The sequence below is a fragment of the Belonocnema kinseyi genome, chromosome 9 (assembly GCF_010883055.1).
Source record: "Belonocnema kinseyi isolate 2016_QV_RU_SX_M_011 chromosome 9, B_treatae_v1, whole genome shotgun sequence".
Taxonomy (NCBI): domain Eukaryota; kingdom Metazoa; phylum Arthropoda; class Insecta; order Hymenoptera; family Cynipidae; genus Belonocnema; species Belonocnema kinseyi.
The window spans coordinates 84,765,819-84,784,876 of NC_046665.1; the positions used below are offsets into that span (position 1 = coordinate 84,765,819).

The 19,058-nt window shown below is 28.1% G+C and overlaps 1 protein-coding gene across 6 annotated transcripts in view; it reads right to left on the reverse strand.

Moving 5' to 3' along the window:
- The window catches only part of LOC117179379 (inositol polyphosphate multikinase), a 59,902-nt gene that overhangs the window by 40,342 nt on the left and 502 nt on the right, over positions 1–19,058 (reverse strand). For 4 of the 6 annotated variants that reach the window (XR_004467914.1, XR_004467913.1, XM_033371107.1 and 1 more), the window contains exons 2-3: positions 12,715–12,891; positions 12,372–12,632 (exon numbers count right to left, since the gene is read on the reverse strand). Coding sequence is in view for 4 of the 6 variants with exons in the window: in XM_033371107.1 (XP_033226998.1) it covers positions 12,372–12,632; positions 12,715–12,891 (438 nt within the window). In the remaining 2 variants the exon portion in view is untranslated. Of the gene's footprint in view, positions 1–12,371; positions 12,633–12,714; positions 12,892–18,471; positions 18,629–19,058 lie in introns of all 6 variants that reach the window. The other 2 variants (XM_033371109.1, XM_033371110.1) reach the window with 1 other exon arrangement.

Here is a 19,058-nt window from a genome sequence, read left to right on the forward strand (position 1 = left end):
ATGCAGGCAAGAGAAAAAAGAGACAGAGGACAGGATGCGAAAGCAGGCTACCTAAAACTCATTGTTGATGGTGTAGCTAATTACTGGGATGAAAGAGAGGGAGGACTCAGCGAAACGGTTTTTCGGCAAAGGAGGTGGTAGATTCGTATCACGACTTGAAGGTAGTAATTTGGAACATCGCAGGTTTCAAACATCAAAGAGATGTATGGAAGTTTCTTACAGACTTTGATATCATAGTACTACAAGAAACATGGATAGAAGAAAAGAATGAAAAAGATACAGTTGCGAACGTAGACCCAAACTACAAATAGCACGGAAAAGCAGCGACAAGAGAAGCAAAGAAAGGAAGAGCCAAAGGAGGACAACTGGTAGGCATAAGGGACCATTTGCAAGGGATAAAGGTATCAGAATGGGACTACGGATGAATTATAGAAAAGACAGGAAGGAAAGAGAAAGGAAAGATTATAACAATCTACAATAACGTGGGAGTAAGTGTAGTCAGGGAAAAAATGAGTAATCTCGTGGAATCAGGAATCAAAGAGGATAATTGGATGCTGATAGCTGGGGACTGGAACGCAAGGATCGGAGAGGACATAGGGGAAACAGACACAGGAGCAGAAGAAGAGCAGATAAGAAGATCTGAGGACAAAATGCTGAATGCAGAAGGAAAAAAGATGCTCGAGTTCTGTGAGGAGTATGGCCTGGTGGTTATGAATGGAAGAACCGCAGGGGACGAAAAAGGAAACTTGCCTTATGTCGGAGCGGGAGGAAACTCAGTGCTAGACTATGTACTCGCCCTGGAAAATGGAAGAAGGAACCCAGTAGAAGACCTCAAAGTGTTGGACAGAGTAGAATCTGATCACATGCCAGTGATGTTCATAGTATGCGACTCGGAACGGGAAGATCCGAACCAAGAGGGAAGATGGGAAGACTAGGCCCAGGAAGGAGGAGAGGACTGGAAGTTACTTTGAAAGAAGAAAAAGAGAAGAATTCCAGAATAAGCTACAGGAGAACTGGAAAGAATGGAAGGAAAATAATCAAGAGGAAGACCCTGTGAAAAAAATGGAAGAGATGGGGAGAATTATTAAAAGGACAGCAAAGAAAATAGGAATGACAAAATCAAATAGAAAACCAACAGGGAGAAAACATCACGACAAGGAATACGCAAGAATGAAAAAGGAGGCAAGAAGGAAGTTAAGAAAATACAGACGCGCAAAGGAAGAAGGAAGGAAAATAAAAGACGAGTATACGTTACAGCTAGAAGGGCACTCGGAAGATATCTAAAAACAAGTGCAAAGGAATGGAGGGAAAAAACTGGAAAAGGGTAGAGGAAAGCAGAACGATAAGTGATTTCTGGGAAGCAATAGGAGACTACCGGCCTAGAAGGAAAAGGAGAGGAAGAAGAATAAACAAAGAAAGCTGGGTAAACCACTTCAAAAAATTACTGAATGCAGAAGAGGATTCGACGGAGACAGAAGAAGAAAATCATAAGCAAAGGGAAAGAGAGCAAGGAACAGCAAGGGACAGGCGCTGAATAAGATGAAGACCAAAAAGGCGGCAGGGGAGGATGGAATAACCACCGAATTCTACAAGGATTTACCAGCAGAAGCTATGGTAGACTTAGCAAATATCCTTAATGGACTGTGGAAGAAGGGGAAACTAGGGACCAACTGGAACATTGCATGGACCTACCCAATCTATAAAGCAGGGGACGAGAAGCGGAAAGTCAAGCAGGATTTAGGAAGAAAAGGGGAACACGTGACCACGTATTTGGCTTGAATTCACTGACAGGAAATCGATTGAAGAGAGAGAAAGGAAGATTAATGGCAGTCTTTGTGGATTTCAAGACAGCTTTCGATTCAATTGACAGAGATATCATGATAGAAAAGTTAGAACGTATAGGAGTGACTGGAAGAATGTTACGAATTCAAAGGAAATGTTTCAAGGGAAATGTGTGACCTCACAAGGACATTTGAAAAGGAGGCCAGAAAGATTACATCAGAAGGAACAATAGAGAGAGAGGAAATGGACGAAGAAGTGGAATAATGTGAATATGAGACAGGAGATTGGAATGCAAGAATAGGCCATGAGCAAGGTAGAGTAGATTTGGAAGAAAATCAATCAGAGCAGGAATATTACAATGTAAGATTTTCGTAAGACTCGCATTTAAATGCAGAAGGAAAGAAATTACTCACTTTATGTGAAGATTATGGTTTACTAGTTTTGAATGGAAGGATAAACGGTGACAGAGAAGGGAAACTCGCACATATCGGCGGAGCAGTGAGCTCGGTTCTTGATTACGTAATTTTAATGGATAACGAAGAGAGCAGGGTGGTTAAAGAAATAAAAGTAGAACCAAAAATCGAATCAGATCATTTACCGGTAACTTTCAAATTGAATATCGAGGTAGGAAACAAGGAGAAAATGTCTTGCGAGGCAAAAAAAGGTTACGAGGAGGAAAAAAAATTAGTATGGGATCTGGGAAAGTTTAAAGATTTTGAAAAGGTCATGGGAAATCTATGGGAGGAACCTGCCGAAGGTACGGGTTGGGCGGATAGATGGGAAGGAATAATACTAAACATAAAAAATGCGGCTGAGAAGGTAGGTATGATTAGAAAAAAAGACAAATACTAGATTAGGCACAAAAAGAAATAATGGGGATTATTATGAAGATGATGTCAAAATACAAAAACGGAAAGTTTGGGGGTTTTTAAAAAAATTTTTTTAAGACAAAGAGAGACGAGGATAATGAAATATTAAATAGAGAAAGAGCGAAAATTAAATTGTTATATGCACAAAAAAACGAGAAAAGAGGGAGGAAAAATGAAAAAGGTAGCAGAAAGTAAGAGCATGAGTGAGTTTTGGAGAGCAATAGGAAATTTTAGACCTCGGAAAAGAAGAAGGGGCGGTAAGATCAAAAAAGGAAAGTGGAAAATTCATTTTCAGAAGTTATTAGAGACCGAAAAAATCGACGACTCGAAAGTAAACGAAAAAAAGGTATTTCACAACAGCAATTCGGTAGAAATTAATAATACGCAGGACCCAATAGAACCTAGAAGTGAATGCAATTTTACTAGGGGGAACGAAGAAGGCATGGAACAGGAAGTAGAATTGAATAGAGAAATAAGTTTTGAGGAAGTAGCGAACTGTGTGAAGGGAATGAAGAAAGGGAAAGCTCCTGGGGAGGATGGAGTAACTATTGAATTCATACAAGGCTTACCGAGATCCTGGTTTGAAGAAGTGCATAGATGTATTAGTGGAATGTGGAGGGAAGGGATTATAGGAAAAGGATGGGAGAAAGCGAGAATTGTTCCTATTTTCAAGGGAGGAGATGAAGAGGACACAGGTAATTATAGAGGAATATCACTACTAGATACAGGGTACAAAGTTCTAGCCAAAATTATGGATGAAAGAATCAGAGGGTGGTTGGAGAAAAAAAGGTCTATATAAAGAAAGTCAGGCAGGTTTCAGAAAGGGTAGAGCTGCAAGAGACCATATATTTGCACTGAATTCTATAATAAATAATATGTTGAAAAGAGAGGGTGGTAAGCTATACGTGGCCTTTGTGGACTTTAAAAAAGCTTTCGACTTAGTAGATAGGGACATTTTTATGCAGAAACTAGAAAAAACTGGGATAAAGGGTAGAATGTTGACAATGATTAAAAATATGTACAGGAAGACGCAAAATGAAGTACTGACAGCGGAGGGAATTACAGAGAGTTTTAGAACGAAGCGAGGGGTAAGACAGGGTTGCCCATTAATCCCAACACTCTTCAACATTTTTACTGAAGACATGGAGGATGAATGGATTAGAAAGAAGGAAGGAGGAACAGTGATAGGAAACACGAAAGTATATGCACTAAAATTTGCAGATGATTTAAGTTTAATAGCTGACTTCCCAGAAGGTTTAAAAGAAATGCTCAAAACTTTAGAAAAATATAGCAATAAAAATAAGCTTTCAATGAATGTTAACAAGGCAAAAATAATGGTATTTCGTAAGAAGGGCAAAATGAAGGAGGGTGAAGAACAGAAAATATATGGAAAGAAATTAGAGGTGGTAGATAGATACAAGTATTTAGGCTTCTGGTTTTCTACGGGAGGGACTTTTAACAAACATCTAAACACTTTGGCAGGAAAAGCTCAAAAAGCAATTAATGCAGCATGGGGAGTAATGAAAAGAGCTAACATAAATAATCTAGGAAGAACACTTTACTTGTTAGACATTTTGGCTAAGGCAGGGTTACTGTATGGGTTGGAGCTATGGGGATGGAAAGACAGGAAGTAATGGAAAGAATACAAGGTAGATACGTGAAAATGATTATGGGATTAGATAGGAACACTCCAAATTATATTTGGAGAATGGAAGCAGGTAGAAGAAGTTTGGAAATAGAGGCAAGAAGAAGAGCAAGTAAATATGTGTTAAAAATTTTAAGCATGGGAGATGACAGACTACCTAAGGTATGTCTAATGGCAGAATTGCGAGGTATTGCGAATAATATGCCATCGAAGTGGGGAGAAGTGTTGAAAAAAGTAATGCATGAAGTGGGAGACGGACAGACGTTAGAGCTAATGAGAAACCAAGGAAATTAAAGTAAAATTGAAAATAATCTAGAGCGAGGTGTTTTAAAAAAAATGGAACTTGAAATTCAAATAGATTGGGGAAAGATAGATAGGTCAAACTACTGTGTATCATATAAGAAGTATAAAGAAGGATTTCAAAGGGAGGAATATTAGGACTCGAATAGGATAAACGGTAAATGTAAGGAACAATGGGCGAGGTTAAGATGCGGAAATGTGGGTAAAGCAGGAAATAAAGGTTATGAAAATACATTATGTAGGTTGTGCGGAACGTCAGAGGAAAATCTTGGCCACATTTGGGTATGTAAAAACGCAAGGAGATTAATCAGTGAGGATTTGATCAGAGGGGTTGATAAATGGTTAAATGAAAACCCGGAAATGGAAATTAGTCAGAAATTAACAAAAGTTCTGAAAAGAGAACCGAGCTCAGAGCTCTGCGGATATGCAAGAGACTTCGAAAAATGTGCAAAAGAAAGTGTAAATAGGAATCGACAGATAGGACTAGAAGAGCTCAGCGATAGTGAAGATTAATTAATAATAAATAATCAAAGTATAAATTGTGATGCAGAATTATAATTAAAACTAGAAACACAAAATAAGCGCGGATATGCTATATTTTTGCAAAAATTAGAATATTCTGAGTCACATAATTTTTATAAACGGCTTATTATATTATAATACTGTATATTTATATTGTATATGTAAAAACCCACCAGGGCATACATGAGAGAGAATAAAAAATTATTAAAAATTATTGTTTTTCAGTGAAAATTGAACTATTTCATTTCTGGTTGAAAAGTAATTTTGAAACTAAAAATTTGACTATTCAGTTAAAAATTCTTCTTGTTTGATAGGAACTTAATCTTATTTATTGGTTAAGAAATCAACACTGGCTAAAAATGTTTGCATTTTGTTGAAAATTCATCTTTTTTTTTTTGAAAATCAAGTTTTTGGTGAAAACATAAATTATTATGTAGAAAATTAATCTCTTTTGGTTGAGGATTCAATTAGTTTGTTGCAAATCCGTCTTTTTTGGTCAAATTCAATTGACTTTGATTTTAAATCAAAATCTTTTGCTTAAATATGATTAAAAATTCATTTATTTAGGATAAAATTCAACTTCTTGGTTAAAAGTTTGACTACTTTCGAGAAAATTATTTTATTTTTTTTTTGCTTGCAGGTTTGTAATTTTAGTTAAAAATTCAACTGTTTGTTTAAAACTTACCTTTTTTCGTAGAAAATTCATATTTTTTGTTTGAAAATTCAACTACTTGAACGAAAATTCATTTTTTTTTAAATTAAACTCTTTCATAAAAAAATTATAGAAAATTCATCTTTTTAGGCTGAAAACTGAACTTCTTAGTTAAAATTTGAATTTTTAAATTGAATATTTATTACTTTTTTATTAAAAATTCAACTATTCCATTTTTGATTAAAAAGAGATATTTTTAAACTAAAAATTAAACTATTTGATTGGAAATTCAACTTTTTAGTGGAAATTGAATTTTTTTGGTTTAAAATTCAACTGTTTGATCAAATGTATGCATCTTCGTTTCTAAAAATTTGGTTGAAAATGAATCGTTTTTGGTTGAAAATTGGTTGAAAATTGGTTGAAAATTCTTATTTGTTTGTTTATTTAAATTTACGTTGAAACTTTAACTCTTTGTTTAAAAGATTAACTACTATGTTGGTAAAAAATAAATATAATTTGTTAAAAATTCGTCTTTTTGGGTAGAAAATCAATCTTTTTGTTGAGAATTGAAGTCTTTGGCTAAAAAATTATGTATTATGTTGCAACTTGCTTTTTTGAATAAACTAATTTTTTAACTTAAAATTTAACTAGTTCATTGAAAATAAAATTTTTTGTTAAAACTTCACATTTATGGTTGAAAATTAAAAGGTTTTGCATAAAAATGTATAGTTTTGTCTTAAAAATCAACTCTTTTTAAATATTCCTTTTTTAATTAGAAGTTAATCTTTTTAGTTTAAAAATTCAACTATGTGGTTGAGAAGTAAAGTCATTAGTTGTAAATTCGTATTTTTTATTAGAACATTAATAATCTTGGTTGAAAATAAAACTATCTAGTTTAACAATTTTTTCTTTTTTTTCAGAATTTGTCTTTTTTAGTAGAACATTAATCTTCTTGGTGTCAAAAATCAGTTCATTGAAAAAAATAGTTTTTTTTATCAATTTAGAAATGAAAATAATATCAAAGATGATGTAATTTTTAAATAAATAAACATTTTTAATGGTCTTACTATTGTCCCTGACCAATGATTAAAAAATGGTTTAAGTTTCGTATTTGATGGCATATTTTTTCAGGGAAACATTGTCTACAACTCTGCTATTTCCAATTTTCAAATAAATTTCTGTATGGTTATTTACTTATTTTTAAAACTCAAATCAGTAATGTCGTAGAGAACGTTCTCCTTGAAGTAATAATCCATGATTTATTAAATTTCAAACTATTAAAAAAATATTCCAAATATTCCAAATATTCCAATATTCCAAAAATATTGTTCAAATAATTATTGTTCTTGAGTTTTAAGCTTATTTCATCAAAAATAATTTTTTTTTATAAGACATCACTCATAATATGATTTCAATTTTCTAAAACATAGACAACTTTTCTTCCAAGCACCAAATTTGATCGTTAACTTCTTGTTTTTTTTTCAATTCCCAAAAATTACCTAGTTACATTTAAAAAGATTTCAAGTGATTTGTTACGATTTCAAAAAGTTTGATCTGAAATCAAAATATTTTAAAGTTTCAGATAAAAAAACTCTGCAAAATTTTTAAGATAATTTATGGGAAGCTTCTATTTTATAAGTGCAAATTATTGATTGTTTGAACGAAAAATTGTTTAGGATTTAATTTTAAATTTAAAAAATTCCACTTGAACTGCTTTAATTTTAAGTTCAGTTTTGATTCTTTAAAATGAAAAAAGGTTGTGCTTTACTGGTTCGAATTTTTTTATTTCAATGACCGTGAAAAAGTTTTAGATTAGCTAAAATAACTTATATACCCGCCATCTCAAAAATCAAATTTCAAGGGATTTTAAAGATTTAAAAAATATCGAGGAATCTTTCGAAATTTCGCGTGATGTCAAAGATTTTAATATATTCCAAGAGGTTTAAAATGATTTTAACTGATTTCAGGGATTTTATAAGATTTTAATTAATTTCAGGGATTTAAAACGATTTTATAGAACTTCGACGCTTTTAGAGCATTTTAAAAGATTCCCAAAGATCTAAGAGAAATTCAAAGATTTCAAGAAGTTCCATCCGACTTCAGAGAATTTCAGAGTTTTCAAATTTTTTGAAGAAATTTTAAGAGAAATTCAAAATACAAGATAGTTAATGGGATTTCAAGGGATTTTCAGGAATTTTAACAGGCGTAAGCGATTTTATGGGATCGCCAAGGGCTTTAAAGATTTGCAAATTTCAATGCTTTTCAAAAAATTGGTAAGCTTTTTGGGTATTTTAGAGAATTTCGATAAATGTCTAAAAATCTTCAGGGTGTAAATGAAATAGAATAAAATTTTACGATACTTCCAGTTATTTGTAGGGATTTTATAGGGTTTCAGGGGATTTGAAAAATTTAAACAATTTTAAAGGAATTTTAAGATCTATCAAAGATTTCAAGTTGAGACGACTGAAAATTGCCGAATAATAAAACTATCGTTTTGGAAAATTTCCGGCAGTTTATAATATTACACCAAATTTAAAAATTCTCGAATATAGATAAGCAATTAAATTTATTATACAAATTAAAAATTTTAATTGTAATATAATATAATATTTATATTTTAATTTTTATACTTTGGCAATTTGCTGTCAGTAATTTTCAAATTTGGAAATTTCCCAATTCTGTAATATTTTTAAATGTTAGGGAATTTTCCAAGATGGGAATAGTATATTAAGGAAGACCGAAAATTCCCGAAAAAGAAAATCTTCGAAATAGAAAATTGTCAAAATTATAAAATTGCTGAAATATAAAAATCCCAAATAATACAATTCCCGAATATTTTATAATATAACGGAATTATTATATTTCAAAAATTTTATAATATTACCGAATTTGAAATTTTCTAAATAATAAAATTTCGCGAAAAAATATTGTCGAATTATAAAATATCCGACACTATGAAATTTCCGAATTGAAAAATAAAAAATTCTTATTTATTTATTAAAAACACAATAATAAACTATTTTAATCAAATATATTTTTTAACATTCATTTCAATTTTTAAAATTATCGTTTAAATAAAAAAAAACACTGATTGAAAAAAAATTCTCAACGCAAAATTTTAGTTTTGAAAATGTACATTTTTAATTTTTAAAAATACAATAAGCATAGGAAAAAATGTTGTTTATCAAAATATTTCATTCTTGTATTTTTACTGAATAAATATGATTTGTTATAATAAAAATTTAATTGTTTACATTAGATATTTTCAAGTGTCCAAAAATTTGGCAGTATCGGATATTTTATAATTCGAAAATTTTCTGTCGGAAGTTTCGATCATTCAGGAATTTGCAAATTGAGCACTATTATAAATTGTTCGAGAATTGTATTACTCGGGAATTTTCATATTTCGGAAATTTCATGATTTCAAGAATTTTCTATTTCAAATATCGTTTTCGGGAATTTTACAGTGTCGGAATATTTTTCGGAATTTTTAAATCGTCTCATATTTTAAAACATTTGAAGGAATTATATGATATTTCAGAGAATTTCGTAGAATAATAGAAAATTTCCAGAAATGCAAAATTTGTTCAGGAATTTTAAATGATTTCGTAAGATTTCCAGAAGATTGAAAAAATTTGTTATTTGATGGATTCATCGGATTTTAAAAGAATTTATAAGGATTTTATGGAATTAGGTACATAAACGTGCTATAGATTTCAGAGGATTTCAACCGAATTCAAGGGTGTTTATTAAATTTTAGTGGATTTCAAAGATTTAAAGGGATTTCCAAGATTTGCGGATTTTTTCTAATTTCAAGAGATTTCAGAGGATTTTAAACTGTTAGGCTATTTTTTGAAGTCCATGGAATTCAACGGGATGTCAAAATTTATGGGGAATTCATAGGAATTAAAAAGAAATTATAAGGTAATTTAAAAGATTGACGATTTTTCCGAGATTCTTTAGAGGATCTTAATAGAATTCAAGGATTTTCAGGGTATTTTCAAAGATTCGAGAGGATTTTACGCGATTTTATTGGAAATGTATGTTCAACAAATTTTAAAAACAATAAACTTTTTGATTTAATTGTATTTAAATAGCGTCAATATTTTTCTACTATTTTATGTCCGGAAAGTTGGCAACGCCAGCTTCAAATTTCGAAAAAATGCATATTCTACTGAATTTTGTTCTATTGTGCCGTAAAACATTTTTTGAAAAAATGAAAATTTCAGCCCAAAAATAAAAAAAATAAAACATTTTTTGTCAGCCTCGCCAATTGGTTTTTTCGAACAAATAAAATTTCTGCTCTATTGTACGGCAAAAGGTTTTAAAGAAAAATGAAAATTTCAGTCTAAAAGCAAAAAAAAAAACAACATTTTTTTATGTCAGCCTCGCCAATTGTTTTCTTTTTTCTTGAAAAAAATTTAAATTGTGCGAGATTTGTGCTCTATTGTGCCATAAAAATGATCAATTTCAGAATTTCTAAAAACGGAAGCTTGTGCTTAATATTTTACAAAAAAATGCAATATCATTGGGCTTGGAATATATTTTTTAGCTAAAATTTTCAAAAATACTAATTTCAAAAATCTGAAACTTGTACTGAGTTGTCAAACGGTGGCCGTTTTAATCGACAAATTAAGTTCCCCATCATTTCCCGGTTATTTCCCGATTCGCAAACATTTTTCACAGTCAATGAAATTATAAAAAATGGAACATTAAAGCTAAAAAATTTTCCACTTGAGGTAATAAAAATTGAGCTGCAAATGAAAGCACTCAAAGTGAAACTGTTAAATTTTGAACTTTTAAAATTTAAATTTAAAAAATATTGATTAAAAAATGTTGTATTCAAATGCTCAATAATTTACGCGTATAAAATTAAAGGTACTAACATTTTTCAATATGAAAAAATATAAATCCACGTTATCATTTTCAGTGCTCTAAACTAAAAAAATCATTCAGTGAACTTTAAAAATTTCAAAATTATATAATTTTAAGGAATTTTAAGCTAGAAACATTAAATATTGAAAAATTGAAAAATCTTAAAATGAACACTTCTTAAAATAAAAATTCAATTATTTTCTTTTTAAATAGTTTGAACATCCTTGGAAAGCTTCAAAATTTTATTTCAAAATCTTGAGAAATCTAGAAGTTGTTTTAAATTTAAAATTATTTTGGTAATTTTTTTAGAACTTCTACATATCTGTCAAAATTTTAAGAGATATGTAGAAGTTTTGAAAAGATTCAAACTTAATGTAAAATTTGAAATGATAGCCTAATATAAAACAAAATGTATATTTTCGCAGATTTTATACAAAAAAATTAGATTCTTTTCAAGAATTGTTAAAGGCTTCAAAAGAATAAAAAATTTTCTTGAGATTCATAGGAAAATTAAACATAACTTTTCATTTTGAAAAATTATTTTAAGAGAATATTTAAAAAGTTTTTCAAAGATTTAAACAAAATTTTCAAAAAAGATTCTAGAAGATTTTAAGAAAACTTTCTAAAATTTGCATGATAATTTTTAATCTTTTTAAAACTCCTAAATATCTCTTAAAATCACTCAAAATTTTTCTACAAATGTTCATTTGTAAATTATACATCAAAATTTTAAAATTTCACTTACATATTAAGCATTTTTCAAATACAACAATGAAAATTGTAACGTTCAAAGTTTAAAGGCCCTTCTAAATTTTAACGATTCCAGGCTTTCTATGTCAAAAAATTCAGTTGATTCTTTACTTTTATATATTTGGTTTCAATTTACTTGTCTAAAATAAAAATTCAAATATTGCTAAATATTCAATAAATAATCTTCTTTTTAATTAAAAATTTCAAATTGAATGGGTTAACAAGTGAATAATTTAGACTAAAACTGTTATTTCCCGGTTTTTCCCGGTCTCAAAAAATTCCAGGTTTCCCGGTCCAGCGGCCATTCGGATTTTTGTGCACTTTGGGTACAACAATAATTAAAAAATTATTCAAATAACAAAATTAAACCCTGAAAAATTAAAAATCTAAATTCTAACATTAATGTTTAAAATCAAATTAACAATTTCCAAAAATCCAAGAAATTTCTTAAAAATTTGAAGAATCAGATCCAAATTTGGACAAACAACCTGCAATCAAAGTCTAAAATCTCAAGTAGTTTGAAAATTTTTGGTGAAAGATTTATTCCAAGTCCAAAAATATTGCATTTTTTTTGGAAAATATTTTTCGGCATTCTAAAAATTGATCATTTTTAGAGTTTCTTTTTTTAAATTGTTCAAGATTTTGACAAAGATTTTATGATTTTGTAAATTTTCCAATAGCAGGTAGTTTCTAACACAAGATTTAATATTTATTGACATCAAAAATGTTTTTTTTTTTATTTTTGGACTGAAATTTTCATTTTTCAATAAACATTTTACGGTACAATAGAGCATAAATCTAGGCGAATTCAGCACAATTTTCATGTTTTCCAAATTTGAAGTTGACATTGCCAACTTCCTAAACAATGCCATTTTTTCAAATTTATCCTACTATTGACACTAATTTCAATTTCTCAAAAGTCCGAGGCCTGAGATACATTAATTAATTATGATAGCTAATTTTGACAAAAGTTTACCTTCAATGATAGATTTCTCGTTCAGCTTTTTACCATAATCTTTCCCAAACTTTTTTAGCTGACCGTCAGTTAATCGATAGACTTGAAATCCTGGTATGCAAAATCCATAGGCACGTTTTGATTCGGAATATTTTTCTTGCTCTGATTTTTTCTTTTCCGGAAAACTTAAAGGATCCCAAGTTCTTTTTCCGATTTTAATGTCCATAATGCAAGGTTCGGCCATACCGTTTGTGATGTCTCCCAGTTCAAGAAACTTCACAGCTAAGAGAAGAAAAAAAAAATTATTCGCATTTTTATTATAAATAATCTGAGGGATAATTATTTATTTTAAGAATGCACTAACTTTTGTCAGAAAATTGCATCTCTTTAGTTCCATAATAGGAAGGTGTGAATCCCAACAATTCCAAAGATGTAGAGTCTGATGCTGTCTGTAAATTTTCATAAAAGGAGATTTCTCGCTCACCTAGAATAGGTTTTGATACTGGCTTTAATACTCGACCATTCTGACTTTTCAGCATCCCTGAAAACGTTTATGTAAAATAAGTATACTGAAAACTTTAAATTCACAATCTACACACATTTACAAAACAATTTATAAGCTGGAATCACAGCGAAACAAAATTCCCTTAGACAGGGTAACCGAAGCTTAGAAAAGATCTGGCAATCAGGGAAAAGTCAGCCATTCACTATTTATGAATTTTCTTAAACTCTTTTGAGATCTTTTACATTATTTTAAAACATTCCAGGAAATTTTAAATAGATTTCTAATCTTGTAGGGTATTTTAAAAGATTCCAAGACATTTTAAATATATTTGAACTATTTTAGGGTATTTTTAAAGATTCCATGGAATTTTCTAGAACTTTAAATAGTTTCGAGAGATTTGAAAAGGTTTCAACGACTTTCAAATACTTCGGGAAATTTTTATATATTCCAATGAATTTTTAAATTATTTCAGTAATTTAATTCGATGCAAAGGATTTCAAACGTTGTAGGGTATTTTCAATCATTTCAAGGATTTGTCAAGAGCTTTAAAAAGTTTCAAAGGGTTTAAAAAGATTTTAAAGGATTTTAAATATTTTAGGGTATTTTAAAAGATTTCAAGACATTTTAAATATATTTGAACTATTTTAGGGTATTTTTAAAAATTCCATGAAATTTTCTAGAACTTTAACAAGTTTCGAGAGATTTCAAAAGGTTTCAACGACTTTGAACTAATTTGGGGAATTTTAATATATTCCAATGAATTTTTAAATTATTTCAGTAATTTAATCTGATTCAAAGGAATTTAAACGTTTTCGGGTATTTTTGATCAATCAAAGGATTTTTCAAGAGCTTTAAAAAGTTTCAAGGGATTATTTAACCCTTAAAAGGCACACTTCAGTAAAATTACATAAAAAGCATCCTGGGTATTAGGGACCCAAGGATATTCAAACGTGTACTGTGCCGACGGTATTGGATAGTTTTTTCACAAGAAAATCAATTAATGATGTTTAATCTATCTAGTTTTAGGAGAAAACGGTTTCATAACAGTTTTTGAAATTTAAAGTAGTTAAAAACATCCTGTTTGGAAAAAAATAAAAAATGACTTCTTTTACTCTAAAACTCATAACTTTGTAAGTTTTTGATATTTTAACTTAAAATTGTACTTGAATGCTTCCGAGATACTGCGCTTTAAAAATAAAATTAGTCTTATAGTGTTCGTTCCAAAAAAGGTATTTATTCTAAAAAATAAAAGCTTAAATTCAATGAAAAATGAAACATTGTAATTTGCGTGATTAAACGATTTTATTAATCTTAAATTGCGTATAAAAATGATAAAAATCAAAATTATGTGAAAATGACATACGAATGCCATTTGTTAATCTGGCGCCATATGTTCCATTTTCTTGAATTCGGTACATTTTGTCAAAGCGCAAATAAACAGCTTGGTGTTTTACACCCAGTATGCCCTTTAAGGGTTAAAAAGATTTAAAAGGATTTAAAATATTTTATGGTATTTGACAAGATTTCAAGGCATTTTCAAGATCTTTAAACGAATTCAAGGCATTTCAAAGGGTTCGGAAGATTTTAAGGGATTTCTATGGATTTAAAAGATTTTAGAATATTTTAAAGAATTTCAAGGAACTGTTAAGAACTTGAGAAGTTTTAAGGGTTTTCAAGAAATTTCAAAGGACTAGAAACTTTTTATGGTATTTAAAAAAAGTTCCTGGTAAGCTCTTTAAAAATTCCGAGGAATTTCAAAAGATTTTAAATATTTAAATGTATTTTTAAATATTCCAGGAAATTATTAATATATTTCATTAACTTTAAGGGATTTTAAAGGATTTAAAAGATTTTAGGGTACTTTTGAAAATTAGAAAGAATTTTTAAGAGCTTTAAAAAGTTTAAAAGATTTCTAAAATTTTAAAAGATTCGAAAGATTTTATTGTATTTAAGAAAATTCAAAAGAATTTTCAATTGATATCATCAAATTTAATCGGATTTTCAAGGATTGGAAATATTTGAGGGAAATTTAAAAAATCCCAAGAAATTTTCAAGAGATAAAAAAATTTCAAGGTCCTTCCAAGAATTTTAATGTTTTTAAAGAAATTCAAAGTATTTTGAAGATTTTAGGGCATTCCTACAATTTTCATAGAATTGTCAATAGCTTTAAATACATTGTAACGGATTTCAAGAAATTTCAAAGAATTTGAAATATTTTGGTGTATTTTTAAAAATTCCAAGAAATATTCAAAAGCTTATAAAAATTCAAGGGGTTACAAATATTTTGAAGAATTTGAAATATTTTAGGATATCTTAAAAGATTCCAAGGCATTTTGAAGAACTTAAAAAATTTTTTTAAGTATTTCAGAATATTTTAAACTTTTAAAGTATTTAAAATATTTTTCAGGATTTATAAAACTTCCAAAAAATGTACAGAAGCTTTGAAAAGTATTAAGAAATATCAACAGATTTTAATGGATTTGAAATAGTTTAGAGTATTTGAAAATATTCCAAAGAATATTCCAGTGATTTCAGTAATTTAAAGAGATTACAAAGGATTTGAAATATTTTAGATATGGAGCGATTTTATAGACTTGAATTTCCAAGAGTTTTACAAAATTCCAAGAGATTTTAAAAGATTCCAATGGATTTAAAAATCATTTCAGAAATTTAAAGGGATTTCCACGAATTTGTAAGATTTTAGATTATTTTTAAAAATGCCAAGAAATAAATTTTTTTGTCTGAGGATTCTTAATTTTAGTTGAAAATTCATTCCGTTGGTTAAAAACAAATTTTTTACTTTAAATATAAGTAATCCATTTTGGGTTGAAGATTTCTATTTTTTACTTTAAAATTCATGTATTTTGTTGAAAATTAACATTCTTGGTTGAAAATTCCGTTTTTTTTTTTTTTAATTTCATTTTAGTTAGAAATTCATTTATTTGATTAAAAATTTCACTATTTCGTTGAAGATTTATAGTTTTTACTTTAAAATTCATATATTTTGTTGAAAATTAACATTTTTGGTTGAAAATTCTGTTTTTTAAAAAAGATGTTTCGTTTTAGTTAAAAATACATTTCTTTAATTACAAATTTAAATGTTTCGTTGAAAAATCTTTTTTTTTTGCTGAAAATTTAACTTTTTTTGGAAATTACCGTACTTTGTTGAAAATTCGTCTTCTGTAGTATAATATTAATCTTCATAATAAAAACATTTTCTTTTTGGTTGACAATTAATTCCTTTGGTTACAAATTTTAATATTTTGTTGAAAATTTGTTTTTATGGTTAAAAATGAATTTTTTTATCTGTAAATATAACTATTCCATTTTTGGTTGGAAATTTATCTTTTTTACTTGAAAATTCATGCGTTTTGTTGAAAATTCGTTTTTTTTTTGGTAGAAAATTAATCTTTTTGATTAAAGAATTAATCCTTTTGGTCAAAGATTCCACATTGAACTTGAAAATTGATTTCTTTGTTTGCGAGTTTAACTATTTTCTTGAAAATTCGTTTTTATAGCTAAAAATTAAGTAGTTAAAGTGTAAATGTAACAATTCCATTGCGGGAATCATTCCATCGCCTTTTTTGGCAGAAAATAAATCTTCTTGGTTGAAAATTCATGTTTTTATTTGAATATTTTTGGTTTTAGTTGAAAATTCATTTCTTTAGTTAAAAATTAAACCATTTTTTAAAATTATTTTTGTTGTTGCTTAAAATTGAACAATTTTGATGAAAATTCATCTTTTGTGGGTAAAATGTTAATTTTCTTAATGAAAAATGCATCTTTTTGGTTGCGAATTTAAATATTTTCTTTAAAATTCGTTTTTATCGTCAATAATAAAGTTTTTAAAGTGTAAATATAACTTCCATTTTAAAGTTGAAAATTTGTTTTTTTTTTTTACTTGAAAATTTGCCTTTCTCCGTAGAAAATTAATCTTCTTGGTTGAAAAATATATTTTTTTATTTAAATTTTTTTGGTTTTAGTCGACAATTCATTTGTTTAGTTTCAAAATTAGCTATTTTCTTAACATTTAAAAAAATTTTAAATTTGGATGAAAATTCAAGCATTTTTTTTAAATTAATTTTTTGCGGCAAAATGTTAATCTTCTTCACAATTAGAGTTTTTATTTAACGTTTAAAAAGAACTACTCCATTGTAAAACTGACAATTTTTTTTACTTGGAAATTCGCCTTTTTCGCCAGAAAATTAATCTACTGGTTTGAAAACTTATTTTTGTATTCAAATATTTATTTTTTAGTTAAAAATTTAAATATTTTTATAGCTAAACATTAAGTATTTAAAGTGTAAATGTAACTACTCCATTTTGGATTGCTGTTCTTTTTTACTTAAAAATTCGCCTTTTGGCAGAAAACTAACCTTCATGATTGAAATTTTTTTTTATTATTTAAATGGTTTTGGTTGAAAATAAATTCTTTTATTTGCACGTTTTTAGTTTTAGGTGAAAATTCATTTCTTTAGTGAAAAATTTAAATATTTTTTTCAAAAATATTTAGATTGTTGCTGAAAATTTAACAATTTGGATGAAAATTCATCTTTTGTGGGAAAAATCTTAATATTCTTAGTGAAAAATTCATCTTTTTGGTTGTGAATTTAAATATTTTCTTTAAAATTCATTTTTATGGTCCATGATAAAGTTTTTAAAGTGTAAATATATCTTCCATTTTAAGGTTGAAAATTTGTTTTTTTTTTTCATTTAAAAATTTGCTTTTCTCGGTAGAAAATTAATCTTCTTGGTTGAAAAATATATTTTTTTTTATTTAAATGTTTTTGGTTTTAGTTGACAATTCATTTGTTTAGTTTGTAAATGAGCTATTTTTGCACTTTTTTAAATTAATTTTTTACGGTAAAATGTTAATCTTCTTCACAATTAGAGTTTTTAACGTTTAAATACAACTATTCCATTTTAAAGCTGACAATTTTTTTTACTGGAAAATTCGCCTTTTTCGGCAGAAAATTAATCTGCTGGGTTGAAAACTCATTTTTTTATTCAAATATTTATTTTTTTAGTTACAAATTTAACTATTTTGTTCAAAATTAATTTTCTATTGTTGAAAATTTTCTTGAAAATTTGTTTTATGGTTAAAAATTAAGTTTTTAAATTGTAAATATAAATTCCATTTTAAATTTTAACATTTATTTATTGTTTTTTTTTACTTGAAAATTCGCCATTTTCGGGAAAAATTAATCTTCTTGGTTAATAATATATTTTTTATTTTAAGATTTTTCGTTTTAGTTTAAAATTCATTTCATTATTCAAAAATTAAACTATCTTGTTGAAAATTATTTTCCCTTGTTATTGAAAACTTAACTACTTTGTCGAAAATTCTTCTTTTATGGTAGAAATTTAATCTTCTTGGTGAAAAATTCATGTTTTGGTTGACAAATCATTTCATTGGTTACGAATTTGACTATTTTCTTAAAAATTAGTTTTCATTGTAAAAATCTAATTTTATAAATTGTAGATCCGAGTCGAAAAATGTCGGCGAATATTTAAATAAAGACGTAAAAATCCCGGAAAAGGCCTGCACGATCTTAAGATTTGAAACTGTCGGAAAAAACTACAACATAATTAATAAAAGTTAAACATCTCACTCACCAATTGTATTTTTTTTCGTGTCAAAAGGGTGGCCCGCGACTTGAGACTCCAAAACTGACGTGCCTTCCGGCAATTTGTCTTGAAAAGCCACACATTCCTCATTTTTCGCACTCTTCATTGTCTTCGATTAAAAATGTAAGTTTTCGTTATTAAAAACCTGTAATTGATAAGGCAAACCTACATTTTGTAACAGACTCAAAATCACGAAAAATGCGAATTCTATGCTCCTACATTGTTACTCTTATCAAGAACATCAAAAAATTACGGAAAACAAACAACAATGTTTATCTGTGTTTATCTAGTGCGCATGTGACTGCATGTGACACTGTAAAGTGAAATTATCTGTTTGTGGCCATTTTTATTTTTTTTTTATCGAATTTCTCTGTCGTCTACTACGTCATCTTTTGCTAGTTTCAGATGTGAGTAGAAATTACTAAAAATTGCAGTTAATACCTTTTTTCTTATGATTTTCAATTGATGATAATAATTTAATCAGTAGTGTACATAACTGATCAATTTTGTTCCACTTAAATAATTACCGATGATGTAATAATAAAATAAATAAAAATTATTTGAATAAGCGTGCC